Source organism: Lepidochelys kempii, chromosome 17 (assembly GCF_965140265.1).
Source record: "Lepidochelys kempii isolate rLepKem1 chromosome 17, rLepKem1.hap2, whole genome shotgun sequence".
In the NCBI taxonomy this organism is placed as follows: Eukaryota; Metazoa; Chordata; order Testudines; family Cheloniidae; genus Lepidochelys; species Lepidochelys kempii.
This window is the reverse complement of record NC_133272.1, coordinates 4,562,692-4,587,808: the sequence shown is the minus strand read 5'-3', so window position 1 is coordinate 4,587,808 and position 25,117 is coordinate 4,562,692. Positions and strand designations below refer to the sequence as shown.

The following is a 25,117-nucleotide window of genomic DNA, read 5'->3' as shown; positions in this document are numbered from 1 at the left end:
GAAGGGACCTCAGAAGGTCATCTAGTCCAACCCCCTGCTCAAAGCAGGACCAATCCCCAACTAAATCATTCCAGCCAGGGCTTTGTCAAGCCTGACCTTAAAAACTTCTAAGGAAGGAGATTCCACCACCTCCCTAGGTAACGCATTCCAGTGCCTCACCACCCTCCTAGTGAAAAAGTTTTTCCTAATATCCAACCTAAACCTCCCCCACTGCAACTTGAGACCATTACTCCTTGTTCTGTCATCTGCTACCACTGAGAACAGTCTAGATCCATCCTCTTTGGAACCCCCTTTCAGGTAGTTGAAAGAAGCTATCAAATCCCCCCTCATTCTTCTCTGCCGCAGACTAAACAATCCCAGTTCCCTCAGCCTCTCCTCATAAGTCATGTGTTCCAGTCCCCTAATCATTTTTGTTGACCTCCGCTGGACATTTTCCAATTTTTTCACATCCTTCTTGCAGTGTGGGGCTCAAAACTGGACACAGTACTCCAGATGAGGCCTCACCAATGTCGAATAGAGTGGAACAATCATGTCCCTCAATCTGCTGGCAATGCCCCTACATATACATCCCAAAATGCCATTGGCCTTCTTGGCAACAAGGGCACACTGTTGACTCATATCCAGCTTCTCGTCCACTGTAACCCCTAGGTCCTTTTCTGCAGAACTGCTGCCGAGCCATTCAGTCCCTAGTCTGTAGTGGTGCATGGGATTCTTTCATCCTAAATGCAGGATTCTGCTCTTGTCCTTGTTGAACCTCATCAAATTTCTTTTGGCCCAATCCTCTAATTTGTCTAGGTCCCTCTGTATCCTATCCCTACCCTCCAGTTTGTCATCTGCAAACTTGCTGAGGGTGCAATCCTCGCCATCCTCCAGATCATTTATGAAGATATTGAACAAAACCGGTCCCAGGACCGACCCTTGGGGCACTCCACTTGATATCGGCTGCCAACTAGACATGGAGCCATTGATCACTACCCGTCGAGCCCGACAATCTAGCCAGCTTTCTATCCACCTTATAGTCCATTCATCCAGCCCATACCTCTTTAACTTGTTGGCAAGAATACTGTGGGAGACCATGTCAAAAGCTTTGCTAAAGTCAAGGAATAACACGTCCACTGCTTTCCCCTCATCCACAGAGCCAGTTATCTCGTCATAGAAGGTAATTAGATTAGTCAGACATGACTTGCCCTTGGTGAATCCATGCTGACTGTTCCTGATCACTTTCCTCTCCTTTAAGTGCTTCAGAATTGATTGCTTGAGGACCTGCTCCATGATTTTTCCAGGGACTGAGGTGTGAGGCTGACTGGCCTGTAGTTCCCAGGATCCTCCTTCTTCCCTTTTTTCAAAATGGGCACTACATTAGCCTTTTTCCAGTCGTCCGGGTCCTCCCCCGATCGCCATGAGTTTTCAAAGATAATGGCCAATGGCTCTGCAAACACAGCTGCCAACTCCTTTAGCACTCTCGGGTGGAGCGCATCTGGCCCCATGGACTTGTGCTCGTCCAGCTTTTCTAAATAGTCTCGAACCACTTCTTTCTCCAGAGGGCTGGTCACCTTCTCCCCATGCTGTGTTGCCCAGTGCAGCAGTCTGGAAGCTGACCTTATTCGCGAAGACAGAGGCAAAAAAAGCATCGAGTACATTAGCTTTTTCCACATCCTCTGTCACTAGGTTGCCTCCCTCATTCAGTATGGGGGCCGACACTTTCCTTGACTTTCTTCTTGTTGCTAACATACCTGAAGAAACCCTTCTTGTTACTCTTAACATCTCTTGCTAGCTGCAACTCCAAATGTGATTTGGCCTTCCTGATTTCATTCCTGCATGCCCGAGCAATATTTTTATACTCTTCCCTGGCCATCTGTCCAATCTTCCACTTCCTGTAAGCTTCTTTTTTGAGTTTAAGATCAAAAAGGATTTCATTGTTAAGCCAAGCTGGTTGCCTGCCATATTTACTATTCTTTCTACACATCGGGATGATTTGTCCCTGTAACCTCAATAAGGATTCTTTATAATACAGCCAGCTCTCCTGGACTCCTTTCCCCCTCATGTTATTCTCCCAGGGATCCTGCCCATCAGTTCCCTGAGGGAGTCAAAGTCTGCTTTTCTGAAGTCCAGGGTCTGTATTCTGCTGCTCTCCTTTCTTCCTTGTATCAGGATCCTGAACTTGACCATCTCATGGTCACTGCCTCCCAGGTTCCCATCCACTTTTGCTTCCCCTACTAATTCTTCCCAGTTTGTGAGCAGCAGGTCAAGAAAAGCTCTGCCCCTAGTTGGTTCCTCCAGCACTTGCACCAGGAAATTGTCCCCTACACTTTCCAAAAAACTTCCTGGATTGTCTGTGCACTGCTGTATTGTTCTCCCAGCAGATATCAGGGTGGGCAGCCCCCCACAGCCAAGTGCCAGGTGGCATGGCCCCAGCACCCGGGGGTCCCCCAGCGGTGAGCGGCCCCAGCCACTGCAAGTCCCAGCCGCAGGCCAGTGGTGGCTGCCCTAGCCCTAGCCCCAGCCCCAAGCTGGCTTCATGGAAGATGAGCAGCCCACCTGGACTGGGGCTAAGGGCAAGCAGGAGTTGCCTCAGGGTGGAGCATGGGTGGGGCCACGCCGGGCTGCTTGGGGAGGCCCAGCCTCCCCCACCCTATGATATGAGCCGTCCATGCATTGGATCCTGCCAAGATAGAATTTAGCCCTCCTGGAGGGCTGGGGACAAAATGGGAATCACGAGACAAACCCAGTGGAACCCTGCACAATCCACTCTCTGCAGGGGGAACCTCCTTCTGGTGATCAGCAAACCCCAGGGCACCACAGAGCCAGGGCTGGAACAGAACAGCCAGATTCCCTATGGGCCGCACTTGGACTGCGGCTTTTTTCCTCCCCTTCATTTATAAAATACATGCCACGACTCAGGGTGCATCTGCAGAACCTAACCCTCCACCCCAGTCATCGCTCCCCAGAACTCAGGCCACCCTGATCCTCCTCTGGGAAGACAAAGGGCCTAGCACTGGGTCCTAACAGGCAGCATCCTCACGAGATTTAATCACATCTAAACTTGACCATTTGCAACCTGAGTCAGACAGCATGCCGCTGACTGGTCAGTGAAAACAAGTTACACTCAGCGCCAAGTCGTTGGCCAGCCAGCGTTCACTCAGGACTAGAATCAGAGGAAATGCCAGCCTGGGTCGGACCAAGGTCCCTATAGCCCAGCAACCTGTCTCTGACTGCAGCCTGCACCAGATGAACCCCGCAGCAGGCAGTTTTAGAAGGAAGCCATCCCTGGGGGAAAGTTATCCCAAGCCCATTGAGCTGGGTGATGCTGAACATGACATGTCCTGTCTGCCCTGCCTCAACAGCCATGGGCAGCATGGGGCCAGCTAACCTGATTGTTAAACCACAGTTACACTTCCTAGAGAAAAGGAGCCCCAAGCCTCCACAACCTACTGTGCCAAGGCAGTGGGAACTGGAGCCTCCTCTGTCCCCATGTACTTATGGGGCTCCCCTCGCCTGAACCTCTGAGCACAGACCACACCTGGCCCCAGAGGACACTAGGGGCCAGATTTCCAGATGGGCTGAAAAGCACCTGTAGCTCCCAGAGGGGTTGTGGGTCTCGGTGGTTCTCAGGATCAGACTCCATTACCGCCCACTGTCCCAGTGACCTTGACTGGAATGGCAAATCACGGCGATAGACAGACAGACTGACCCTGCTAGCCAGAACCGAAGCCCTGCAAGAAGGGGCAGCAGGGCAAAGTGCAGCCCACATCCTGCTAGAAGCAGAGGGCAGCTACCCTTCATCTCCTCGGTTTGGGGGAGCAGCACTACCTCACAGCTGCCCCTCCTCTTTAGCTTGAGCTTCCCAAGGTCAGCAGCCGGTGCACTAAGGAAGCCCGTGCATTTGCTGGTGTAATGCATTCCCACTGGCTGGCTGTGAATCGCACAGAACTGCCTCTGGCTAATAGAGTGGGGCACTCTCTCTGTGAAGCTTTGGCAGCAAGCACTGCCCCACTGAAGTGTCTGCCATGGCTGTCACAGGAGGACTGCTGGTGGAGCCAGTTGCTCGCTCAGCTTCCTGCTAGCTAAACAAACCTGTTGGAATTAATCGCTTCAAGACGCACTTGCAGCAGCAAAAGCCCACTGATTTAGGCGGCTCTGTGAGACCTTTGGGAATGGCAGCAGGGCCCACCCAGCAGGCACCAGGCAGCCTAAGGTCCACGATCACTTCCTGCTGGGCTAGCGTCCAGCTCACAATCCCAGCTAAGATGTACCCTTTGCTGCCACTCCCAGCAGAGAAATCGAGGACTGGATTGGCCACAGAACACCTCCTTTCTCCCCTACATGCAGTTCTTTGACACTTGTCTTACGCGCCCATCCCCTCCTCGTTCTGTTAACAGCAGCCTCCACAGATGTCACCACGCTCACTCCATAGAGTAGAGAGAAATACAGGTAATGGCCACACTTTTCAAGAGCCGCTTGTAAATTTTGGGGTGCCCAACTGGAGATGCCTCAAAGGAGCCTGGTTTTCACAAAGTGCTGAGCACCCATTCTCTGAAGTCCAGGCCTCTTTATGGCATCTCAAATTGGATGCCCCAAAACTGCAGTGTCCAAATGCACTCATCGCTTCTGAAGATGTAGACCCCTGTGTTTAGAGATCTAGGCACAGATTCTCAAAGCTGCGGAGGGGATCTGGACACCCAGTCATTTTAATGGGAATCAGGCAGTCAAATGATGTGGCTTGGAAAAGTTCAGCCACAAATGTTACAAATACACTGGAAGTTCCTGGCCTTTTTCACCAGTCCCTTGTCTTCCCCTACAACCAGACCGTTGGCCATGCCCCCTTCCCAGCCCTCTCGCCTCCCCCTTCCCAGAGCCGGAGTGGGAGAGCTATAGACTGTCAGGGTAAAATTGCTTTGGAATCATCACAGGAACTCTTCAGCAAGATAGCGACTCAGGATTTGTTCTTAGGATGCGAAAGGCAGCTGAGAGTTGCACTTTGGTACAGAATTAGAGAAGAGGCGAGAATGAGATCTGCATTAAAAATAAAATAAAAAAAGAACAACACTTAAGCTACTGCTATGAGACGCAAGTTGGTATCGTTAGAGTGTTATAGAGCATTGTATTGGTGTCTCTCTCCTTTTCTCTTTGTTTACCAGGTACCGGTGGTTCTCTTACATGTACCCCTGGGGGTATGCCGAGGTCTTTCAGGGGGTAGGTCAACTCATCTAGATCAGTGTCGTTTCTCAACTTGCAGGTTGTGACCCTCAGGGGCAGGGGTGTCACAGGATGGGTTGTGGGTCAGAAGTTCAGGGCCAGCATTAGGAGGTGGCAAGCAGGGCAACTGCCCAGGGAACCATGCCACAGGGGGTCCCATGAAGGTAAGTTACATGCTTCAGCCCTGGGAGGTGAGGCTTGGGCTTTAGACTCCTGAAAGGGCCACAGTAGTCAGGAAAGGTTGAGAACCACTGACTTACACCACATGGTTGGCGAGGTGGTGGGGCTTGTGCATTTATTATTGTGGACTATGGAATGTATGATTTAAACTACTCATGAAGGTGTTGTATAGAACACAAGGACATCATATGTGTATGACAGTATATTACTGACAGCTGTGTTCATGCATAATGTACCACAATTGCCATTAAACTCTGCACACACCACATTGCTGCAGCATCTCCCTAGTTTTGGGAATGCTACCGTCATGTTAATGGCTTGCAGAGCCATTCATTTTAGGATCATGTCATCTGTGCACAGTGGAGAAAATTGTTTTTGGAGGGTTGGAACCCAGAATTGTTTTGGAAGGAAAACAGAGCTTTAAAAATTAAAGCAAAAACCCTTTCCCAAACCTGCAGATTGTGCTTTATATAATGCCTTCAAATGAGAGAGGCCCGGCAGGGGGTGTGAGGATAAAGTACTCAGCCAAGGAAACAGACCATACACATGCCAGACCGACTGTCTCTTGCAATCAACAGAAGCAGCTGAATAGTTTAGTACGTGGCTGGGATCGCTGAGGTATCTGCATGAGTGCAGGACAGAAATGGAGCCCGAGCCTGTTCGCTCTAGACAGAGCTGATGTGCAGGCTGGGGCATGATCCCCCAGCACGCCTGTAACACAATGTGTGTCTACACACCCAAGTGCTGCCAAGGGCACATACCTTTTGGATGAGGCTTGCTTTGGGCACACCTGGCAGCGCCTCTGCTGTGCCATTCCGCACTGCACTGGAGCCAGGGTGAGCAGGGATCCCTGGTATGATTAGCCCTGAGGGTGGAAGTAGTCCTCCAAATGCCATGCCGAGGGGCACAGGTCACTGCTTAGATGGCCTGTCTAATCTAACCCCTACAATCCAATGCACGGGACGAGGTGGATGCTTTGTGGCCCACAAGGCTCCCACGCTGGCGTGAGACGCTGCATTCTGCTCCCAACAGGGCCACCAGCCTGCGGTCAGCTGTCCACAATCAAATCAAGTACAAAAATCAAACAGACTTGGGCAGAAACGGCTACTGCTCCTCCCCCGCCCTGCCATCGCCAGGGTTATGCAAGTCACAGGAAAGAACTCATCCACCAAAAGAACCAGTGTCTGAATGAAAGAATTCCAGCATGCACGGTTCTGCGGCAGGAATGGGAAGTGAACGACCTCAGGCCAAAAAGAAGGTACTTTGAAAACGTTTTCTAGTTGGCCATGCAAACCTGACTGCCTCTCCTCTGAGCCAGGATCCCACCTACACCCTAGGCGGCTATTTTCGCGGGGCACATGCTTTAGTAGCCCAGAGAAAGTCGCAGTCCTAGATACATGCCATATGTCACCCTGAACATTCATTTGCCAGGCAGTGCAGAACCTGACTGCGAGAGGTTAACCCCTGCATTTCGGGGTCCGATTTTATACAGCAGGGAGGGAGGATTTTTAAGCTGATGACTCCCAGCAGGCCAAGTGCGGGAAGGAGGTGGCACAGGAATTATTGTTGCACTGGGTGATCAACCTCTTCACTATTCTCTCAAATCTAAATTTATACCTTGACACACAAGCCAAGAAACTGACTCAAGAACCAAAAGGAACGGTTGCCAGAAGGGTGACAGGAACAGCTGGGAGGGAGAGGTGTTAAATGATAACCTCCGGGGTTACTGTGTATATAAATGTGAACTGCAGAGAGAAAATATATGTGTTGCTTCCAGCTGCTCCAGATCAGAAGTGAAAGCAGCGTGCAGATCTGCTGTCACACTCAGCTAATTCCTCTGAGCTTGCTGGGGATGGAGTGGGGAGGTCAAGTTTACACTGCAGAGGGTTGGGAAGTGACTTGTTTTAATTTACAAGCCAGCCAGACATATACAAAGCATTCTATTCCCCCGGAAAACACCTGCATTTGCACTTTGCTTCAACAAAGTTCAGATCCATGCTGCTGCAGGTGCAAACGCTGGGATTTAATGGGCAAACGTAGGAGTGTTTGGGGAAGTCCCATCACTGGGGAAAGTCCAGTGTGACGAACAGAGCCTGAAAGTCAGCCATGACCTTGGACAAGATGCTTAGAATCATAGAGTTCAAGGCCAGAAGTGACCACCGGATAATCCGGTCTGACTTCCTCTATATCACAGGCCATCACCACCAGCATCTGGCCCCTAAACCCCGGGCTTCTCTGACCTCACGCAAGGGCCACACGCGCCTCTCTGACAATGCTGGGCATGGACTCCAATTAGAAGCGCATGGGGGTTTTCTCAGCAGCCTTCTCTCAGCTCAGTGGGCCGGGCTGCCTGCCTGGGGGGTTCAGGAGGGGTGCTGTGCCATGTGCTTCTAGAGAGGAAGCCAGCCTGGGGGCATTGATGCCTTTCACTCACCGCGGGCACTTCTGCTGGCATCGCTGTTGCACTCCTCTGCCAGCAGGTCATTCTGGCAGCTCTCGGTAGCACTTGGGCCTCCCCTGCGCTCGCTGCCCAGGCTGCTGCGGCTCTCCGAGAAGGCGTTGGAGTGGGTGCTCCCGCTGGGAGTCCTGGGGGAGTCGCTGCCAGCCACTGCAGAGACACAGGGGAGAGGTTTGCTGCAGGGCTGTCTCGATCTGGGGGAGCTGCTGGGGTTTATGGGTGTGCAAGGGGCTGTGTTGCTGGCCCTAGACATCCACAGAGCAGACACGAGGCCAGCTTCCCACACCCACCCTGCCAGCATGCCTCCTCCTGACCCGGGCAGGGCCCATCGCCAGGAGCTCAGTCTCCCTTGCCACCCTGCTCCAGTGGTAATTCTGATTACTGTGGAGTCATGTGCACGAGGAACCAGACTGAGTTCTCCAGGTGCCCAACCCACCCTCAGATGGGAACCACTCACATTCCCTCACTGCCAGCCTGGGCAGGAGGGACTCCTGGGTCAAATCACTCTTTTATATTTGCTGGCACCAGGCCTGCCCTAGCTCGGTGTGATATGCTACCCCACGGAGCTCACCACCCAACAGACAGCCACACATCCAGCTTCAGAGGTGGAGAGGCCAACACCAAAGCAATGCCACTGTTTTGATGTGAGACCATACACCACAGGTTTGAAACACACTCCCACATATGGGTGGGGAGTGAGAGCTGAAAGGCTTCGTGGCTGCAGGGATTGGAGTGGCAGGAGGCTGGTCCCTTTAGCAAACCAGCAACCTCACCACGGTGGGACGACTCTTCCCATCGCCAGTCCTACCGAGGCATCCTGTCTCCCATTATTATTAACCACTCTAGTCCAGTCACACTCAAGGGCCCCAGCTGGGCTCAGGGTACGGCTGTGCCATACACTCTGCAAACACACATGATGGAGATTCTGTCCTTCCCCAAGCAGGCTCTCAACTTCAGCACTAGCCCGTAATTTCTGGGGGTAGCCAGACCCTCAGCTGACGTAAAGTGAAGCCAGCAGAACGATGCCAATTTACAGCAGCTGAGGAGTTGGTCCAGGGTGCACAGTAACAATTGTCACCCTACGGTACATTTCCATCACCCATTTCCGTGCCCACATTCAGGGGTAACAGCCGATTCCTCACCTGATTCCGCCTGATGCTTCCTGATCTTCAAGCCCTTGGACCCCCCAGGCAAGGACTTGTCATCCAGACTAGAGGAGCTGAATTCTGAGTCACTCTCGCTGTCACTAGAAACCACTGGAAGAGACAGAGAGGGAGGGGAGTCAGAGCCATTCCCAACGTTCACAGTCCTTACCGCAGAGGGCCAGATGGAGCCGAAAGACAACACAGAAACATAATGACTTGAAGGCTTTGTCCACACTAGCACGTCTGTCAATAACATTTTTGTTGTGAAAACAACACAAAAGCGCCGGTGTGGACAGTGGTATGTCAGTGGGAGATGCTCTCCTGTTGCCACAGCTACTGCCGCTCGTTAGGGGTGGTTTAATTATGCTGGCGGGAGAGCTCTCTCCTCCTGGCATAGGGCGGCTACACAGGAGACCTTACAGTGGCATAGCTGCAGTAGTAGCTGTGTCCTTCTCCAAGGTGCGATTCACCTGTAGCTCCCTCGCAGCTGTTCACACTTGGTTGGGCTTTCCTTTCTATAGGGGTTTTACGATTCAGGGCAGCGTAGGGGTTTTACAGACTCAGTTCAAGTACTGGCCCAGTCACTTAGCACTCCTCCCACCCCCTGCCACTGGTTTGCAGCACGGCTGCACAGATTACATAGAGGGCCACGCGGCCACAGCCTGTCCTCATGCTGACCCGCACTGACAACACAAGCAGCCGCCCTGGTTTCAATGGAGTGAAGTGCCACTCAGCGGATCATAGTGTGGGCCACGGTTACTATTTATGGAGTGCTTTGCTCATGAACAGCGATGGAAGTGCTGCATAAGCACCCAAGGAGGTGGCACAGTCTAGCAGGCAGAGTGGTGACCAGGCTAGGGAGCCAGGAGAGCTGGTTCTAGTCCCATTTGACTTGCTCCTGTGAGAATCTTCCTCTCTCTGTTCTCCAGTTCCCCATGCGTGAAGTGGGGACAATGACACCAAGAACTTGTCTTCACATGGAGTTGTTCCTGAATGACTCTGGGTGTGGACATTCTTATTCCAGAATAGGAGTGTCCACATAGGGAACTATTCTGGAACAGCTGCAATGCTTTCAATTCACATCCTACCTCCATTCGAGTTAGCTTCCACATGTAGACGAGCCCTAACTCTCCTTTGTGAATCTATGATGAAAAGTGCCAGTTAAATCCTCAGTATTACAATGTCAATCACATTCGCTTCTATTCTATACAGGGTTTCCCATGCTCATCATGGTAGTATCTGATCCGAGCACATTCCAGTCATGCATTCAGCCACCTTAATCTATCACATGCCGTCTATTCTCTCATCCTCTCCCCAGAAGAAAAATTGTGTGCAGAGGAGTGTCTTGTTTTGGCAGGTGTGGCTGGTTGGTTGGTTGAACCTGTTGCTGTGTATTTATATCAGAGAAGGCAACATCAAAGCAACGCACCTTGGACTTGGAGTGGAAAGTGGGGAGGTTTGGGATGGTCCTTTGTTCCCGGGGGAGTTCGTTCCATCGCCTCAGCCCACCCCCAAAGCAGGTTCTGTCTCCTGCACCGGTGAGCTTCATCCTTATTGTTCAGAGTTCCATTAGGCCAGAGGACCAGAGCTGTTGCCCGTGGTTTTCATCACAGAGCTTTAATGACCTTTTAGATGTCCTGAGCGCTCCAGGGAGCTCCTTGAAGAGAAGGCCCAAAACCCTGACCTTAATTTGAGTCTGTGGAAAGCCAGTGTAGAGAGCGAACGACAGACTGGCACATTCCTAGTAGCCCGTGCTGCTGGGGAAACACGCCACAGCTTTCAGCACTAGTTGGGGTTTTCTAAGTGCTGCTGACTTTGTGCCAGGTATATCACATTGCTGAGGTCCAGCCAAGTAGTGACAACAACGTGAATCACTGAGGCCAGGTCTGGGTCACCGGGATGGGATGGCATTTCTGAGGCAAGCAGAGATGTTACAAAGCATTATTCACGGATGCCATCATGTGAGAGCTCAGCATCAGGGAGGAATCCAAGAGGAATCCTACACTATAGCCTGCACTGATCAATTGTGCGTGTGTATCTTCAACCAGTGGAGACTGCACCATGGCGGCACGCTCTTCAGAACGCTTCCCTCTGCCTGCCAGCATCACCTCAATCATGCTTGCTCAGGTTCAACTTACTGACAGGTTCACAGAAATCATCGCTGGACGAGACCTGTTTGCCCATCCCCTGCCCAGGGCAGGAGTGCTCCCTACAATGTCTCTTCTGGCACTCTGCCTATCCTGCCTCTAGACATCTACCCAATGGGGTTCCTCGCACTTTCCCTGAGAGGCTAATCCATGGCTGGACAGCAAGGGCATCCCATTCAAGGCTGCTTTCATTCCCCAGTGTTTCGCAAGCTCCATTGAGAGAGCCTCTATTTGTAAAGGGTGCTCCTTGAAGGGGTAAAGCATTCCCACTTTCCAGCTGGAATACGCAAGCACTTCTGCTCCTTCAATCCCATAAGAAAATCCATTGTAGCTGCCAGCTGCTTTATGTCGAGTGAGAAAGGAGCTGTTGCAAAGGACAGCCTTCCTGGCTCACCCCAGCCCAGAGACTTTGGGATGGATTTGTCTCCTGGATTGGTTGGGTGGCTTTTGCTCATTTGATTCAGGCAGGTATATCTGCAGCCCAATAACCATGGGCTCATTCTCAAATATGGTTCAAAATTCCTTGTGGCAAGTGTGAAGTTAGCTCATCTCAGCCTTAAGAGAGTCAAAGTGACAAGCTGAAACATCCCCATAAAGAAAACTCTCTCTGGTAAGCTTTTCTATCACCATAATATCTGAGCATCTTGCCAAACATGCAGAGAGTCACCCCTGTGAAGTAAGAAATTATCATTATCCCCAGCGAGAGGCAGGAAAACAGAGGCACGCAGATTAAGTAACTGGCCCACGATCACCCAAGAAGTTGGTGGCAGAATCCAGGGCTGCTGGGTCCCAGTCCCTCAACCCTGGTACCAGCAAGGTGACTACAGAACTCCAGCACAAGGAACTGGGCACAAGTTATGTGTCCAGCCTAAGGAAGAATATTAACGAGCCACAGGTTTTGAGCCTGGGGCCTCACAACAGTCCAAGCACCTTTGAAATCAAAGGGAGGTAAGGGTGCTCTGTGCTTTGCTAGATCAGGCTCTTGATAAGCTAGCTATGCTCGGACAGCGTGGGCGAGAAAGAGCAACGCCCAGACAGGTCCTCGCGGGAGCAAGTTCCTCCAGAGCCTCCTGCCCCTCACCAGAAACCCGAGTGAGCCCAGAAAACAAAGCATACAGTGGGTGGCTTTCAGCCCTGTGCCGAGAACCAGCACTACATCTATGCAGCAGTTCAATCCCACGGATGGGCCCACGGCCTGACCCTCTGCGCAGGGGGAATTTCACCCCAAGCCCCATCCCAGCACAAGGAAAAGTTCAGCTGTCTGGAGGGTACAGAAAGGACTGAATATATAATGGAGGATAAATGGAGCTTCCCCCCTCCCCCAGGTCTTTGGGGGAAGAAGCTTGCCTTGCTGCCAAACTGTGCACTGTAGTTATTCTCCAGATCAAGAAAGGACATTTTTGCCCATTGCAGAGAGGAAGAAGAGCCCAGTGGTCAGGGTGCTAGTCTGGGATTCAATTCCCTATTCTGCCACTGACTCTCTCTATAACCCTGGGCAAGTCACTTGGTCTGTGGCCACAGTTCCCCACCTGTACAATGGAGACAGTGGAAATGCCCTGCCTCACTGGGATATTGGAAAGATAAGTGCTTCAGAGACTGTGAGATGTTCAGATATTATGGCAATGGATGATATAGAGTACCTAAAACAGGGTTGTCACCTTTCACCAGCACTCAGATTAACACACGTGCTTTGCAAAGCTACACACTGATTTACATTGTATAGGACAGAGGCAGGACAAGGGCTAGTATATTTCCCCGCATGCAGGCAGGCTGTTGAACTGTTCCACCAAGGTCCTCTGCGAGCATTATCGCGTACAGGCAGCTAGCTGTAGGACATGAATTTTTTTTACTACAAAAATTTTAATATCTAAAATAAAGCATTTCTTGAGTTATCATCTCTGAGTATATTAAACCTGGCTGCTGGCATTATTGGAAGGCTATAGAAATTGACCTTGCTGCCAGCTATCTTCACAGGGCAATCTTGATCGGAATGTCTCTGCGGAGCTGAAGAGCGAGTGCAGCCCGCCAGCCAATTTTCTCACTCCAATCAGCTTGTTCCTCAATTGCAGCAACTCTTATTGTGTTTACGATTCACCCTCCTGGACTGGCCCAGACTTCAGCTGTCTAACCGTGCTGTCAGAAGTCAGTCGCACCTCTCATCTGCTTTAATAAATTCTGCTGAGAAAGGAGCCATGCATAGCAGAGACCATAACTGCATTACAAATGGGAATGTACCAGCAGGCATGGATCTTCTGTCCAAGAGCCTTAAAACAAAGGGGTTTATTTTGTTAAGAAAAGTCGTTACCAAGAATCAACCAGGAATGAAAAATCGCAGGTCAGTCACTATAAACCACAGGCCTCAGCTAATTGGTCCATTCCGATTCTATGGCCTCCGGTGGGGAGTTTCACAGAAGCCCATGGGAGTTAGGCATGCAGTTCCCACTGACAGTCACCTAACTCCCTCAGGCACTCCACCCTCCAGGTTCTACTGCTTGGTTTCTATAATCACAGAAATGTCAGGCTGGAAGGGACCTTGAGAGGTCACCTAGTCCAGCCATCCGCACTGAGGCAGAACCAAATAAACCAATAGCATCTCTGTGACAGGAGTTAGTCTAACCTGTTCTTTAAAACCTCCAATGACGGGATTCTTCAACCTCTCCTGGAAGCCTGTTCCAGAGCTTAAATACCCTTCAAGTCAGGAAGCTTATCCTAATATGTAGCTTAAATCCCCTCCCCCATGCTGAAAAGTAAGCAGACCCTTTGAGGTCTATTACCAAGGTGTTTAGATTAACAAATTCTTCCATCTCTGCTCCTGCCTCCTACAGCCACTTAAAAAGAAAAGTGGGTGGGGGGTTATTTGGGAGAGGTCTCCTTTATGTCTTGCATGATGTAGAGGTGACTGTTAAGGAGGGCCCACTGATGAATCAAGGGGAGATGGTTTTATCTTGCCACCCTGTTTGGCTTGAAATGCTCCAGCGAGGGACTGCTTGGGATGAGACAGATATTAATGATTGCAAGACACCACTGGTGGCAGGAGCAGCCCACTCTGCTCTAGTTTCCACTGCTGCTGTTAGTGTAGATACACCCATAGTGCTGATGTTTCTTTTTAGAAGTAATTTTTCTCCCAAGGCTGCTTGGCTTGTTGCTGGAGCATTGCAGTGCCCAGACAACATAAATCTGGCGCTCAAGCAGATGCTGATATCACTAGGAGTCTTCGGGGTGGCTGTATTTTCAGAGCATGTGACAGCTATCTTTGTCCTTCATCATCTCGTTCAGACTGAGATTGTGTTTTTAAGCAATCCTTTAGATTTAGCCTCTGCTGCCTTTTGAATGAGAATGGACACCCAGCTCCTAATCTGCTTTTGGTAATTAAAGATCTCCATCAGTGTCCCATCTAGCAGCCTCTGCCATCTTCCACTCTCCTCTATCCCTCCGCTCCACCTCCAGGATCTTCGGGTTCGTAGCCTCCCCCCTGAGCAGACCTGGGTCAGTTTTACTGAGCCTGTTCAAACCCTGTGACCAATCATGAAACCAACAAGAGCCACATGCATTTCAGATGCTTAGGAAATCTGTGAACACTAGAGCTGTAGCCCCCAGAACTAGCATCTGCCCTACTGCCCTCTGATCGGCAGGTGCTGTCTTCTGGCTGGCGGGGAAAGTTTTTGGCAATAAAGAGACTCTGGGGCCTCCAATTCCCCCTTCAGTAAATGCCTCCCATGCAGAAGCCTGAGTAGAGAGCCCAGAAGGGCCTTGTAGCAAGCACTGAAACCCAACAAACCCTGGCTTCGCCACCCTGACAGGAGAACCATACTGCAGGGCAGAGCCGCCCCCGCTGACCATCAAGTTCTAAGCGTCAGTAAAATCTTGCAGGTGCTCCGTGGCCACAAGCTCTGGGGATGAAGACCGCGGCGAACAACTTCACTCCTCTGGCACAATGGAACTCTCTACAAATAAGGGTGAAGCTCATCTGCTTGGGAGACATGGCATTCTCAGGGGGTGGCCTGGGATGGAGCAATTAACTCCTCTGGGAACTAAAGACCATCCCAAACCTCTCCACCTCCCACTCCAATTGCCAGGCACAATTCTTTGACCTGCCGTCTCTGACATTAACACATGTATATTTCAGAAAACAAAACCTAAAACCCTGCTGCACCGGACACGCCTCTCCCCCAGAGAGAGGATGAGAGAACGAACACATGACAGATGTTGGTTACGTTGCTGAATGCCTGACTGGAAGCGCTCAGACACTGGAAAGCAATATAAGAACCTATACAGAAGAGAATACATAATACCCCACAGCTAGGAACTGTTGCTTCAACACGCTTGTGAAGTGTGTGATGTTCCATACACTCCTAGTGAGTTGTCTACATGGAGGATAATAGCCTACTACTGCTGCCAGTTCATGGAGTTACTCCTTTAACTCCTGTGATAGAGATGTGTGCTGTGTTTTTTTTATAGTCCCGAGTTCAGATGCTGCTCCTGACCCCAGCAGATAGTCTTTACATTATCAAGAGCATCCAAGCTGGTTTTAGGTATTGAGGGTATAGCAGGGATACCAATAGTTCAGGACCACATAACTTTTGAGCATAGACTTGGCCTAAGACGTAAAGTTGACCCAGCTACGTTGCTCAAGGGTCTGAAAAATGTACACCCTGAGTAACGTAGTTAAGCTGACCTAACGCTGTCTACACCAAGGGGTTTCTCGAACTTCATTGAACCATGACGTCCTTCTGACAATAAAAAATAGTACATGACCCCAGGAAGGGGGACCAAAGCTCCACCGCCCTGTGGGTGGGGCTCAGACTTTGGCTTCAGCCCCGGGCCCCAGCAAGTCTAATGCCAGCCCTGGCAACCCCATTAAAATGGGGTCCCAACCCACACTTTGAGAACCACTGGTCTACACCCAGGGTTAGGTTGATGGAAGATGGATTACCTGCACGGATGGGAGAACCCCTCCTTTCGCTGTAGTGAGTGTCAACACTGATGCACTGTAGAGTTTCAAGCGTATACTAGCCCTCGCTCTTTCTGCATAGTTCTAAAGTAGGTGCAGGGTCCGGTGAGTGCACGTACATGTCTGCCCGGAGAGACAGAATTTTGAAAACTTAGGAGACGAGAGTTTGAAATCCGTCCTTCCCTAGGATTTACTTGTAACTGAACACAAAGCCAAAACTAGCTTTATGTCTCAATGAGGCAAAGGCAATTCTCTCTATTTATGGTCCACCAAAGGCCTGTACTAAGTGATTTTCATGTCCCATTTTCCAAAAGTACTTGTGTGGGGATCCATGACAAACATCCCCCACCAAGGAAGCCGAGAGCCTTCCCCGTGAGTGCTGGGTAGCACCCTGGCAGATGCAGAGGGCTGCTAGCTGGTTTTCCTTTGATAATTGGTTGTGGCTCATGTTGATGCATGAAAACAGATGAGTGCAGGCTAAGCTATCCGGCTGTAACGTGACAAAATGTAAAAGGCCTGACTGAAGCCTTCCCAGCACGACAGGAGAGGAGAGTCACTGCTGGCTTCAGAAATGCTGCAAACAGCAATAAATCATCCAAGGTAATCCCTGGGCTAGGACTCCAAGATTGCCTGTAAAGAGCGAGGGCTGGGGCCAAGCAAGACAGCGAAGAGGCGTCACGAGGCACAGATGCTCAGCATCTGGAAGTCAAATTAAAAGAGAGCAGCAGCCCAGCCCAGCAGATAAGGCAATGAAGAGGGACTCTGGTTCCACTCCCAGCTCTGCTGTGTGACCTTGGGCAAGTTACCTGGGTGAGCTCTCTCTGGTTCCGTTTCCCCTCCAACGCCGTGTTTGTCTTGTTTAGACTGTGAGCCTATCAGAATGGGGCCCGGATCTCAGCTGTGTGGGGTCTCTAGGCGCCAACATAATAAACCAACAGTTTCTGTTGATGTCTACTGATCTGAAAGACTGACTCCTATCCACACTCTCCTGGGCACGAGGGCATCTGAATCTGGGGTGAAGAAAGAGAAATCAGGAGGGATTTTGGGGAGGTTGGAGAACCCAGATAGACATTTATGAAAGGTCAACATGCCCCTTCCCTTCGATAGCCCTGTGAATAAGCTCTTATTAAAGATAATACCTGACACTTGGATAACACCTGTCACCGAAAGATCTTAGAGAGCTTTACAAACATTAAGTAACTAAGACAACACACTGTTAAAAAGGGATAAATATAGGGATTACCTCTCCTGCAGCCACGTCTGGAGCGGAACACAGTGGCTCTTTTAACAGCTCATAGCAACACTACACAATAGGTCAGGAAATGAAGAAGAATACTGTACTCTAATTAAAACTGCAGGAGGATTTTAGGTAGACAGACCAGAAGCCAGTTGAAATTTGGCAAAGACAGCAGAGTCAACACCATTACTCTTAAGAAAAAGCAGCAGACAACAGGTGATCAGGACCTTGGCCTTCTGTCTCCTGGCTGCTGTCAGAGGCACAGCGCCCTCTGAGCCCACGGTGAAATCTGACTGAGTGGGAAGAGCAGAATGCCTCCTGCTGATTCACCAGTACCATACCATTCCCGGATGCTTTCTCAAACAAGTGCTGACCCAGCAGACCCTGCTTGGCCTGGGAGGACAGCACAAGGTTTTGTAGTCTCAGAGAAATAAATCAGACAAATCCCTGACTGCTTTTGTACCCTCTTGCCTGCAACGGGATGGTCTTACCAAGCAAATCCTTCACAGCGGAGATGGGCACCAAGTCCCACGCATTCGAGCTGTGTTTACCAGTCGAGTGTAGCTGAGTGTTGACATCATGTTTTTAAAGAGCACTTTCTGAGCTCTTTCTCCTGGAGCAATCAGCCCCAGGTACTGTGGGGGAGAAGTGTCTAACAACAACAAACCCCCATAAAATATCAGGGGAAAGGTGCAGAGAAAACACCTGCTTAGCTCACACTCACAGGAAAAGACCAACTACAAACTGCAAGTGCCACTGGGGGCAGCCCTGACAAGTGACGCGTTCAGGGATGCAGGGCCATGCAAGGTGCCCTGTGCCATTGTTAGACCCCAGGTTCCTTTGTGCACAGTGCAGTTATGGTGCTGCGACTGCAAAGGACAGGAGGGATGTTTTCTTTGGAAAGAGGCAAAGGTGGCAGGCACTGGAGAGGGAGGCAGGGAGGCTGATCTTGGGGTAAGTCAATCTAAGGCACTTCCATGGCCCTCCCAATCTTTAATGTATTTCTCCTCACAGCCCCTCTGTGAGGCAGGGCAGGGCTGTTAGGCACGGAGAGGCTAAGCGACTTCCCCAAGGTCACACAGCATATCTGTGCCAGAGCAGGGAACTGACCCTGGGTCTCCAGCATCCCAGGCTAGTGCCCTAATCACCAAATCAGGCCTCTGGAGATTGGTGTTCAACTTTCAACTTCCCCATGGGGCCTTAGGAAGCCATTTGATCTGTGTGCCACAGGCAGTGGGTACTACAGTGATGGAGGCCATATCAGTACCTGGGTGGAGAGGGGACAGGAAGAGGTGGAATGAAAGGAGGGGACAGGTAGAGGGTTTGACGGGGGGGATGGCAAAAGAGTGGTGTGGTGGCTGAGGGGGAAAGGAATGTTCTGGGGGAGTCAAGTCCTGTTGATAATAAACGATTTTTTCACTCTTTAATTGAGCATAACACACATTAATTGAGTGCCACAACCTGGGGATATAATTCCTGCGCAAAGACGCTGCAGGACACTAAGCTGCATTGTCTGGGCCCACAGCTGCTCTGTGCTGCCTGCAGAGTGACTGACACATCAGCACGTCCCATGGCAACAGGACTTGTGCCCATTGTTAGAAGAGACAAGAGCTGGAGAACATGGCTGTGTGAAATTCTGATACCACACACGATGCCACTGCTTAGGGACCAGACCCTTATTTTGGACTCCTTCAATTTTTCTCCTGCAGGCTTCAAAGGTGCCTGAAGAAAGTGTCTGCTATTAATTTGGCACCTCTCCCCTAACTGCCCAAGCCCCTCCTTTCCCATTGCCAACACCCAAACGCTCCATCATAGCTAGCAGAGCTGTCCTCGAGGACAGGAAACATGCCTGCCATTCTCATGGTGACAATACATATTTGTGACTTAAATAATAGCAGAGTTCCCACGCCAACTGCTTGTTTATTACAGAAAACCTAAGGGAACAGCAAATCCTGGTGTCAGCGAGGGAGAATGGGTGTGCACAAACGCTTGCTTTTCTTCCATTAAGCATACTCGCAGGTGTCAGGCCGTGAGCAGTGACCAAGCCCGTTTCAATGGCTTTGTACCTCCCTCACCCCACCACCCCCTTCAGCTCAATGTCCCAAACAGAGGTCCATTTCTGGTTGGCTTTCTCCTTCCCACCCCAGGTCTTCATAGATGGGCACAGGACACAATATACAGTTACCAGGATCCTACACAGATCCCTTATGGAGTTGGGGGGTAGGGGTGGGGGGAATGAGGAATGGCATTTTAGTTACGCTCCGCCCATGATCCTGAACTCCACCCACTGAAGTAAGCTTCACTCACTGTCCCAAAACAGCTGCATGCGTCTGTTAGGGGAAGCAAAGGCTTTAACATGGCTTCAGAGTCACTGAAGTGAGCACGGGGGTAGCTTGCTCCTGTCTGAGCTGCTGTTTCAGAGGGCAGGACAAAGGGTCACACGCAGGGAAAGTTTCTTCACAGCCAGGAAGGCTAGAATTATTTTTGTGTTAAAAGGAACATTTCAAGTCCTGGGGTGTTGGACGGATTTGTTCACAATTTAGCTGGGCCGTCAGAGCTGGTAAACGTGGGTCACATGTTGCAATATTTCACATTTACACAGTGCCCTTTATCCCAAGGTTCACACACCCAGCACTGCCAAAATGCAGCCTGCTCTGGGCCGAGGCTCAGCAGCTGACTGGCACTGAATGCAGATGTTGGCCAAGGATACGTGGACAAACCCCTGATCTTCTGAAACATGCCTGGCTGGACATGGGGTTTTAAACTCTTCCTTGAAAAGCCTCATGCACAGCTAACAGGTCCACATTGCTGGAATTCACACGAGTGGTTCCACCAAGCCTAAGGATTTCATTTGTGATGCTTAAACCATTGAGCCATCCCCTCACCCCTCAGCAGTCACAGTGCAAGAACAAGTCATTGCTTGGGGATTGATCACATTGACAGGCGGGAGCTTGTTCTACCTAGGTCCTTCTGTGGCCCACCGCTGTAGTATCTGAGCAATTCGGCCTCTACTGCATCTCCCTCAACGCCCCTGCGAGGTAGGGCAAGGCTATTATCCCTGTTTTACAGATGGAGAGCTGAGATGCAGAGAGACCGAGTGACTTGCTCCACATAACACAGGGAGTCTGTGGAGGAGCCTGGAATTGAACCCAGATTTCCAGAGACCCACTGGATCATCCTTCCCCTCGGATCAGCGCATGGGACTCAAAAATCAGCCAACCGACCTAATCCCCATGTGACGTTATTCAGCAGCCACAGCAACTGCCTGGTGTACTCTGCTGCAGGGGCTTTTACCCGAGTATTGGAACATACACAGCTAGAATCACCAATAGAAACCTTTCTCTGGGGTATGTAAAATATGATGTGACAAATGTTCACCTCAGTCTGACAGCCAGGATGAGGAGCCCCTTATGCTGGGATATGACAGAGATTTCAGCTTCCGGACTTGCTGCTGCATACACCTGAGCTGTCAAACTACCCAGCTACGGGAGCAGGTTAATTATGCTCCTGCTGTCAAGCAGGTTTTTCCTTTAATTCACCTTGATGCCAAGGCTTGATCCCATGTCTCCTGTGCTTTGCTTCAGCTCTTCAAAAGCCTGGAGGACTGAGGTCACTGCAAAGCCTCACAAGAGGCATTTGTCTGCCTTAAGCCAATGATCTTCCCCTTACTGTCGCCCAAGGGAACAAAAAGCCCATTAGGAGCAGCCTCAGAAGTTAACCTCTCTGATTTTGCTAGAGAGGCAGGTACATTAATGCCACGATTCCTTTCTGAGCACATCTGCTCAATAGAGGTGGGATTTTATATGGCGGCCGTACTGGTCTTGTGTGCCCTAGGCTTTGGAAGGTGTTGGCCAACACACGTTAACCGCCTGGTAGTGGTAAGACATGTGCCACTAACGTGTTAAACTGGTCGAGTTTGCCAGCTGAACATGTGCCAATGGCAATGTCTTGTCTAAAGCAGGCTGTTAACATGTGTTACCTAGCACCTTCCATACCCTAGCCCAGATGAGATGTGGCTTTCAATTCATGCTGGCGACATAACTGCAGCTCATGGCTGGGTGCCTAGCGGATGCCAGCTCAGCACAGGGCCTAGCAGCCTGATTATCTGAAAAGGCTGCACTGAAAGAGGCAGGCAGAGCCAAAGGGAGTGGGTTAAACATCTGAGCAAGAGGAGCCTGGCGACAGGAGCAGAGAGGGACAGGAGCAGAGAGGGACAGAGTGCTAACGTGTGGGCACCAGAGGGGTGGGAAATCAGAGTGCAAATGATTTATGGCTCAACTCATTCACCTGGAGAACTTCCTCTACCTGGGCCTCAGCTCCTCACCTGTAAAACAGGAGTAATGACCCTCCCTTGCCCATCCACTTTGTCTGCCTAGTCTAATTAGACTAGCAGCTCTTAGTGGCAGGGACTCCCTCTACCTGTGTGCTTGTACAGCGACCAGCATCATAGGGGTGGGGGGACTGTCTGTTACAGCTGGGGAGGGCAGATACCATACGACACATGGGAAGGGGGCCGGAGGAAGCAGATCCCCAGCAAGATCCAGCCTGCATCAGGGAAAGGAAGGTTGTACCCACACTGGAGATGGTGATTTTGTGGCAACCACAGCACTAGAGGCATGTCGGAGAAGAACAAGGGAAGAAAGCGACAGGATAGTAAATGTGGTAAGGACCAGTTTGAGATTATTTCTCCCATAAATCACAACAAACCACGGATCTGTAAGCGCACGAGAAAGGAACAGCACCGCTTGGATCAGTGAAGGGGCCCGGTTTATCAAAGTGGCTTTGTTATTCCTGGGCTGCCTCTTCACTGCTGCTGGTGCCTGCATGGTATTTATGGGAGCTCCTTATTCAAAACAAACTTGCCAGCCTACTCTGAGAGCAACGTCCAACTTGAGCATCCCTGCCTCTCTTCTGACGTTTCTACCAGCATTTGAAACAGAAAGGCCTTCGCGGACAGCAGTGGGCTTCAGAAATGTACTAATAAGTATCAGCCTGTAGAATCTGTCTGAATGTAGGAAGGATGGAGTATGTTTGGGTAGGATTTTATTACACTAGTTGCATCTCTTAGACTGAAAACTCTTTGGGGTAGGGTCTTTGTAATGGTTTCTGCACAATATGCACGGACAATGACAGCGGTAAGCAAATACGTATTAGTAATGTTGTTTACACTTGCAATTATTTTTTCTGGAGAAAGGCCAATAACTGTACCCAGCACCATGCAAAAGATGACTCCCAACACCATTTTGCCTCCATTTAACAGATGGAGAAACTGAGGCATCATGGCTAAGCTACTGGCTCGCAGACAGAGTCAGTGCCACTGACTCACAGTCCTGTGCTCAGATCACAGCTCTCTTTAAAGAAATAAATGATGAGTAGCTCATTTGGGCTGATTCCTCTACTTCACCAATGTGTGGTTTTCCACCTCTCGTTTCACATGCACCTTCTACGCACCTCAAAAAGAGTGAAATGCTGATCGTGCCAAAGGCTTTGGCACGGAGATGGACATGATGGGTACCCCGAAGGAAGCCATCTATATCTTCACTGTGAACAACATTCAGAAGAGAGAAGCCAAAATTCATTAGAGGTCTGATCTCCCTTGCACTGAAACCAAGGAGAGATTTTGTCACTGACTCCAATGGGAGAAGGACCAGAGCCTACAGGTATGTCTATACTGCAATGGGGGGGGGACCCCTGTCCACCTGAGTCAACAGACTCCGGCTCACAGGGCTTGTGCTATGGGACCAAAGAGAACAGTGTAGAAATTCCTGCAAGGGCTGGAGCCCAAGCTCTGAAACATGGAGAGGATTTTGGAGCCCGGGCTCCAGCAGGAATGTCCACACAGCTATTTTCAGTCCCGTAGCACAAGACTCATGAGTCCAGTCAGCTGACCCAGAGACTTGTGGCCATGGGTTTGGTTTTGTTGTGTAGTGTAGATGTACCCAAAGGGATCATTTGAAAAGTCACTGGAACAAATTTTGCTCTCAATTACTCTGGCATAATTCCATGGTAGCCTCATTAGCTGCAACAGACCCACTCCAGATTTACACTAGTGTAATAGGGTAGAACCCTGCCTGCTTACTATTTCATTAGGACAAATATAACCTTTTTAGTTCCCGTATCCTATCTGTTACAATCTAGGACAAGACACCCGGTACAAGAATAAGCTTCCAGGGTACTGGTTTTAGGCACCCTGGGCTCAATCCAAAACCTGCTAAAGTCAATGGTAAGACTCCCACCAAATTCAATTAGCTTTGGATCAGCCAACCTCTTAAAGGAAGAACATTTTAGTTGAGGTACTCGGCGTCCTTAAATACATCACTTGGTCCATTTGCCAAGACAACCTCCTCTAACCCTCTCCTGGGTGAAAACACAACCGGCCGCTCTTGATCAATTTTGTCTTTAATTAGGAAAATTTCAGTAGGGGCTGGGAGTGCTACCTTAGCCTGGGCCTTAATATGATGTTAGCAATATCAAACCCCCAAGACTCATTATTAAAAACGCTATTTCCTGCATTAACACTGATGAGATTTAGCCCCAAGCATGAGAGAAAGAGTACTAAGAACACTTCAAAGTTCCCCTGATTTGGAAGGCTTAATGGTAAGAGACAGAGGGACAGTGAGAGCAGGCAATTCTGCTAATCTGCACTGGAAAGAAACAGAGAGGAACCAACACAACATGGTGGTGCTTTAGTTCTGCAGCATTGATCAGCCGGTCCACAAACGAACCCGGCAGCTTGGCTCTCCAAAGACACCCAATTGTTTGTCACCCCGATGACACTAGGAAAACCAAGTTCCGCTGCGGCTGTGATTAACAGCAGAGCTGGGTGTGACCAAACAAAAGCGGCGGCTCGACACAGCGAAGGCAGCGACTGGGGACCGTCTGTGTACGTGGAGGATGCGAGGGGGACAGGGGAAGCGTTATAGTGCTGGAATGTGTGCTCTGCGGCCTTGGGAGAGGCGCTTCTGCCCCACAGCTACCACATCCAGACACTCGTTCAGAGGGGAACAGCACAGCACACATCCCATTTGCTGATGGCCTCAGGGCCAGACTGAGACATGCCTGGGGCCCATTTCTGGGCAGGACTACCGGCTGAGGCCCTGACACCTCCTTGCCACTCACCAGATGAGAAGGCCCATGGCCCCCAATATGCTGGGATGGCAGTGCTAGGGGGCCGCGACAGGGCAGGCACGCCCCTTCCTGCCTCAGTTTCTCTTCTCTCAGGGCCCTTTGAGAATTCCACACAATCCGAAGAGGTGTAAGACTATCCCCTGTTGGGGTTCCACTTTATTAAAGCCAACTAAACATGAAATAAAGTCTGACCCCTTGGGCTGATGAGATGCCCAGCCCTCCTCTTTGAGACCTGAGGTCTGTGGGAGCATCTCTCTGAGGACCACCCTGAAACTGAGCCCTGATGGCTTTTTAGCAGGCCCAGGTGCTTGTTATTCAATGAACTACCCAGAGGGGCTTATTGCCCTTTCATTAGCTTGGACCTGGATTCCCCTTGACTACCGGTGACTCCAGCTCCTCTCCTATTCCCTCAGAAGAGGGTTTTATACCACTTCCAAGGCAATATAAGGTAAACTTGGAAAAATGCTCCCTTCTGCTGGAATATGAGCTTCCACAAGGGAAGGTATTCCTGTATAACTATAGCAGTATAATTATATCAGTAATTCCCCAATGTGGACAAGCCCTTATTCAGTACCTGTTAAGTTTTGCTGGAGAGAGAAAGTGAGTCTTTCATTTTACCTAAAAAGAAAAGGAGTACTTGTGGCACCTTAGACACTAACAAATTTATTTGAACAT

General features: G+C 50.3%; 1 protein-coding gene across 2 annotated transcripts in view; it reads right to left on the bottom strand.

Moving 5' to 3' along the window:
• The window catches only part of RPH3AL (rabphilin 3A like (without C2 domains)), a 132,871-nt gene that overhangs the window by 51,967 nt on the left and 55,787 nt on the right, over positions 1 to 25,117 (bottom strand). For both annotated transcript variants that reach the window (XR_012155481.1, XM_073316016.1), the window contains exons 7-8: positions 8,977 to 9,090; positions 7,811 to 7,984 (exon numbers count right to left, since the gene is read on the bottom strand). Coding sequence is in view for 1 of the 2 variants with exons in the window: in XM_073316016.1 (XP_073172117.1) it covers positions 7,811 to 7,984; positions 8,977 to 9,090 (288 nt within the window). In the remaining variant the exon portion in view is untranslated. The remainder of the gene's footprint in view (positions 1 to 7,810; positions 7,985 to 8,976; positions 9,091 to 25,117) is intronic.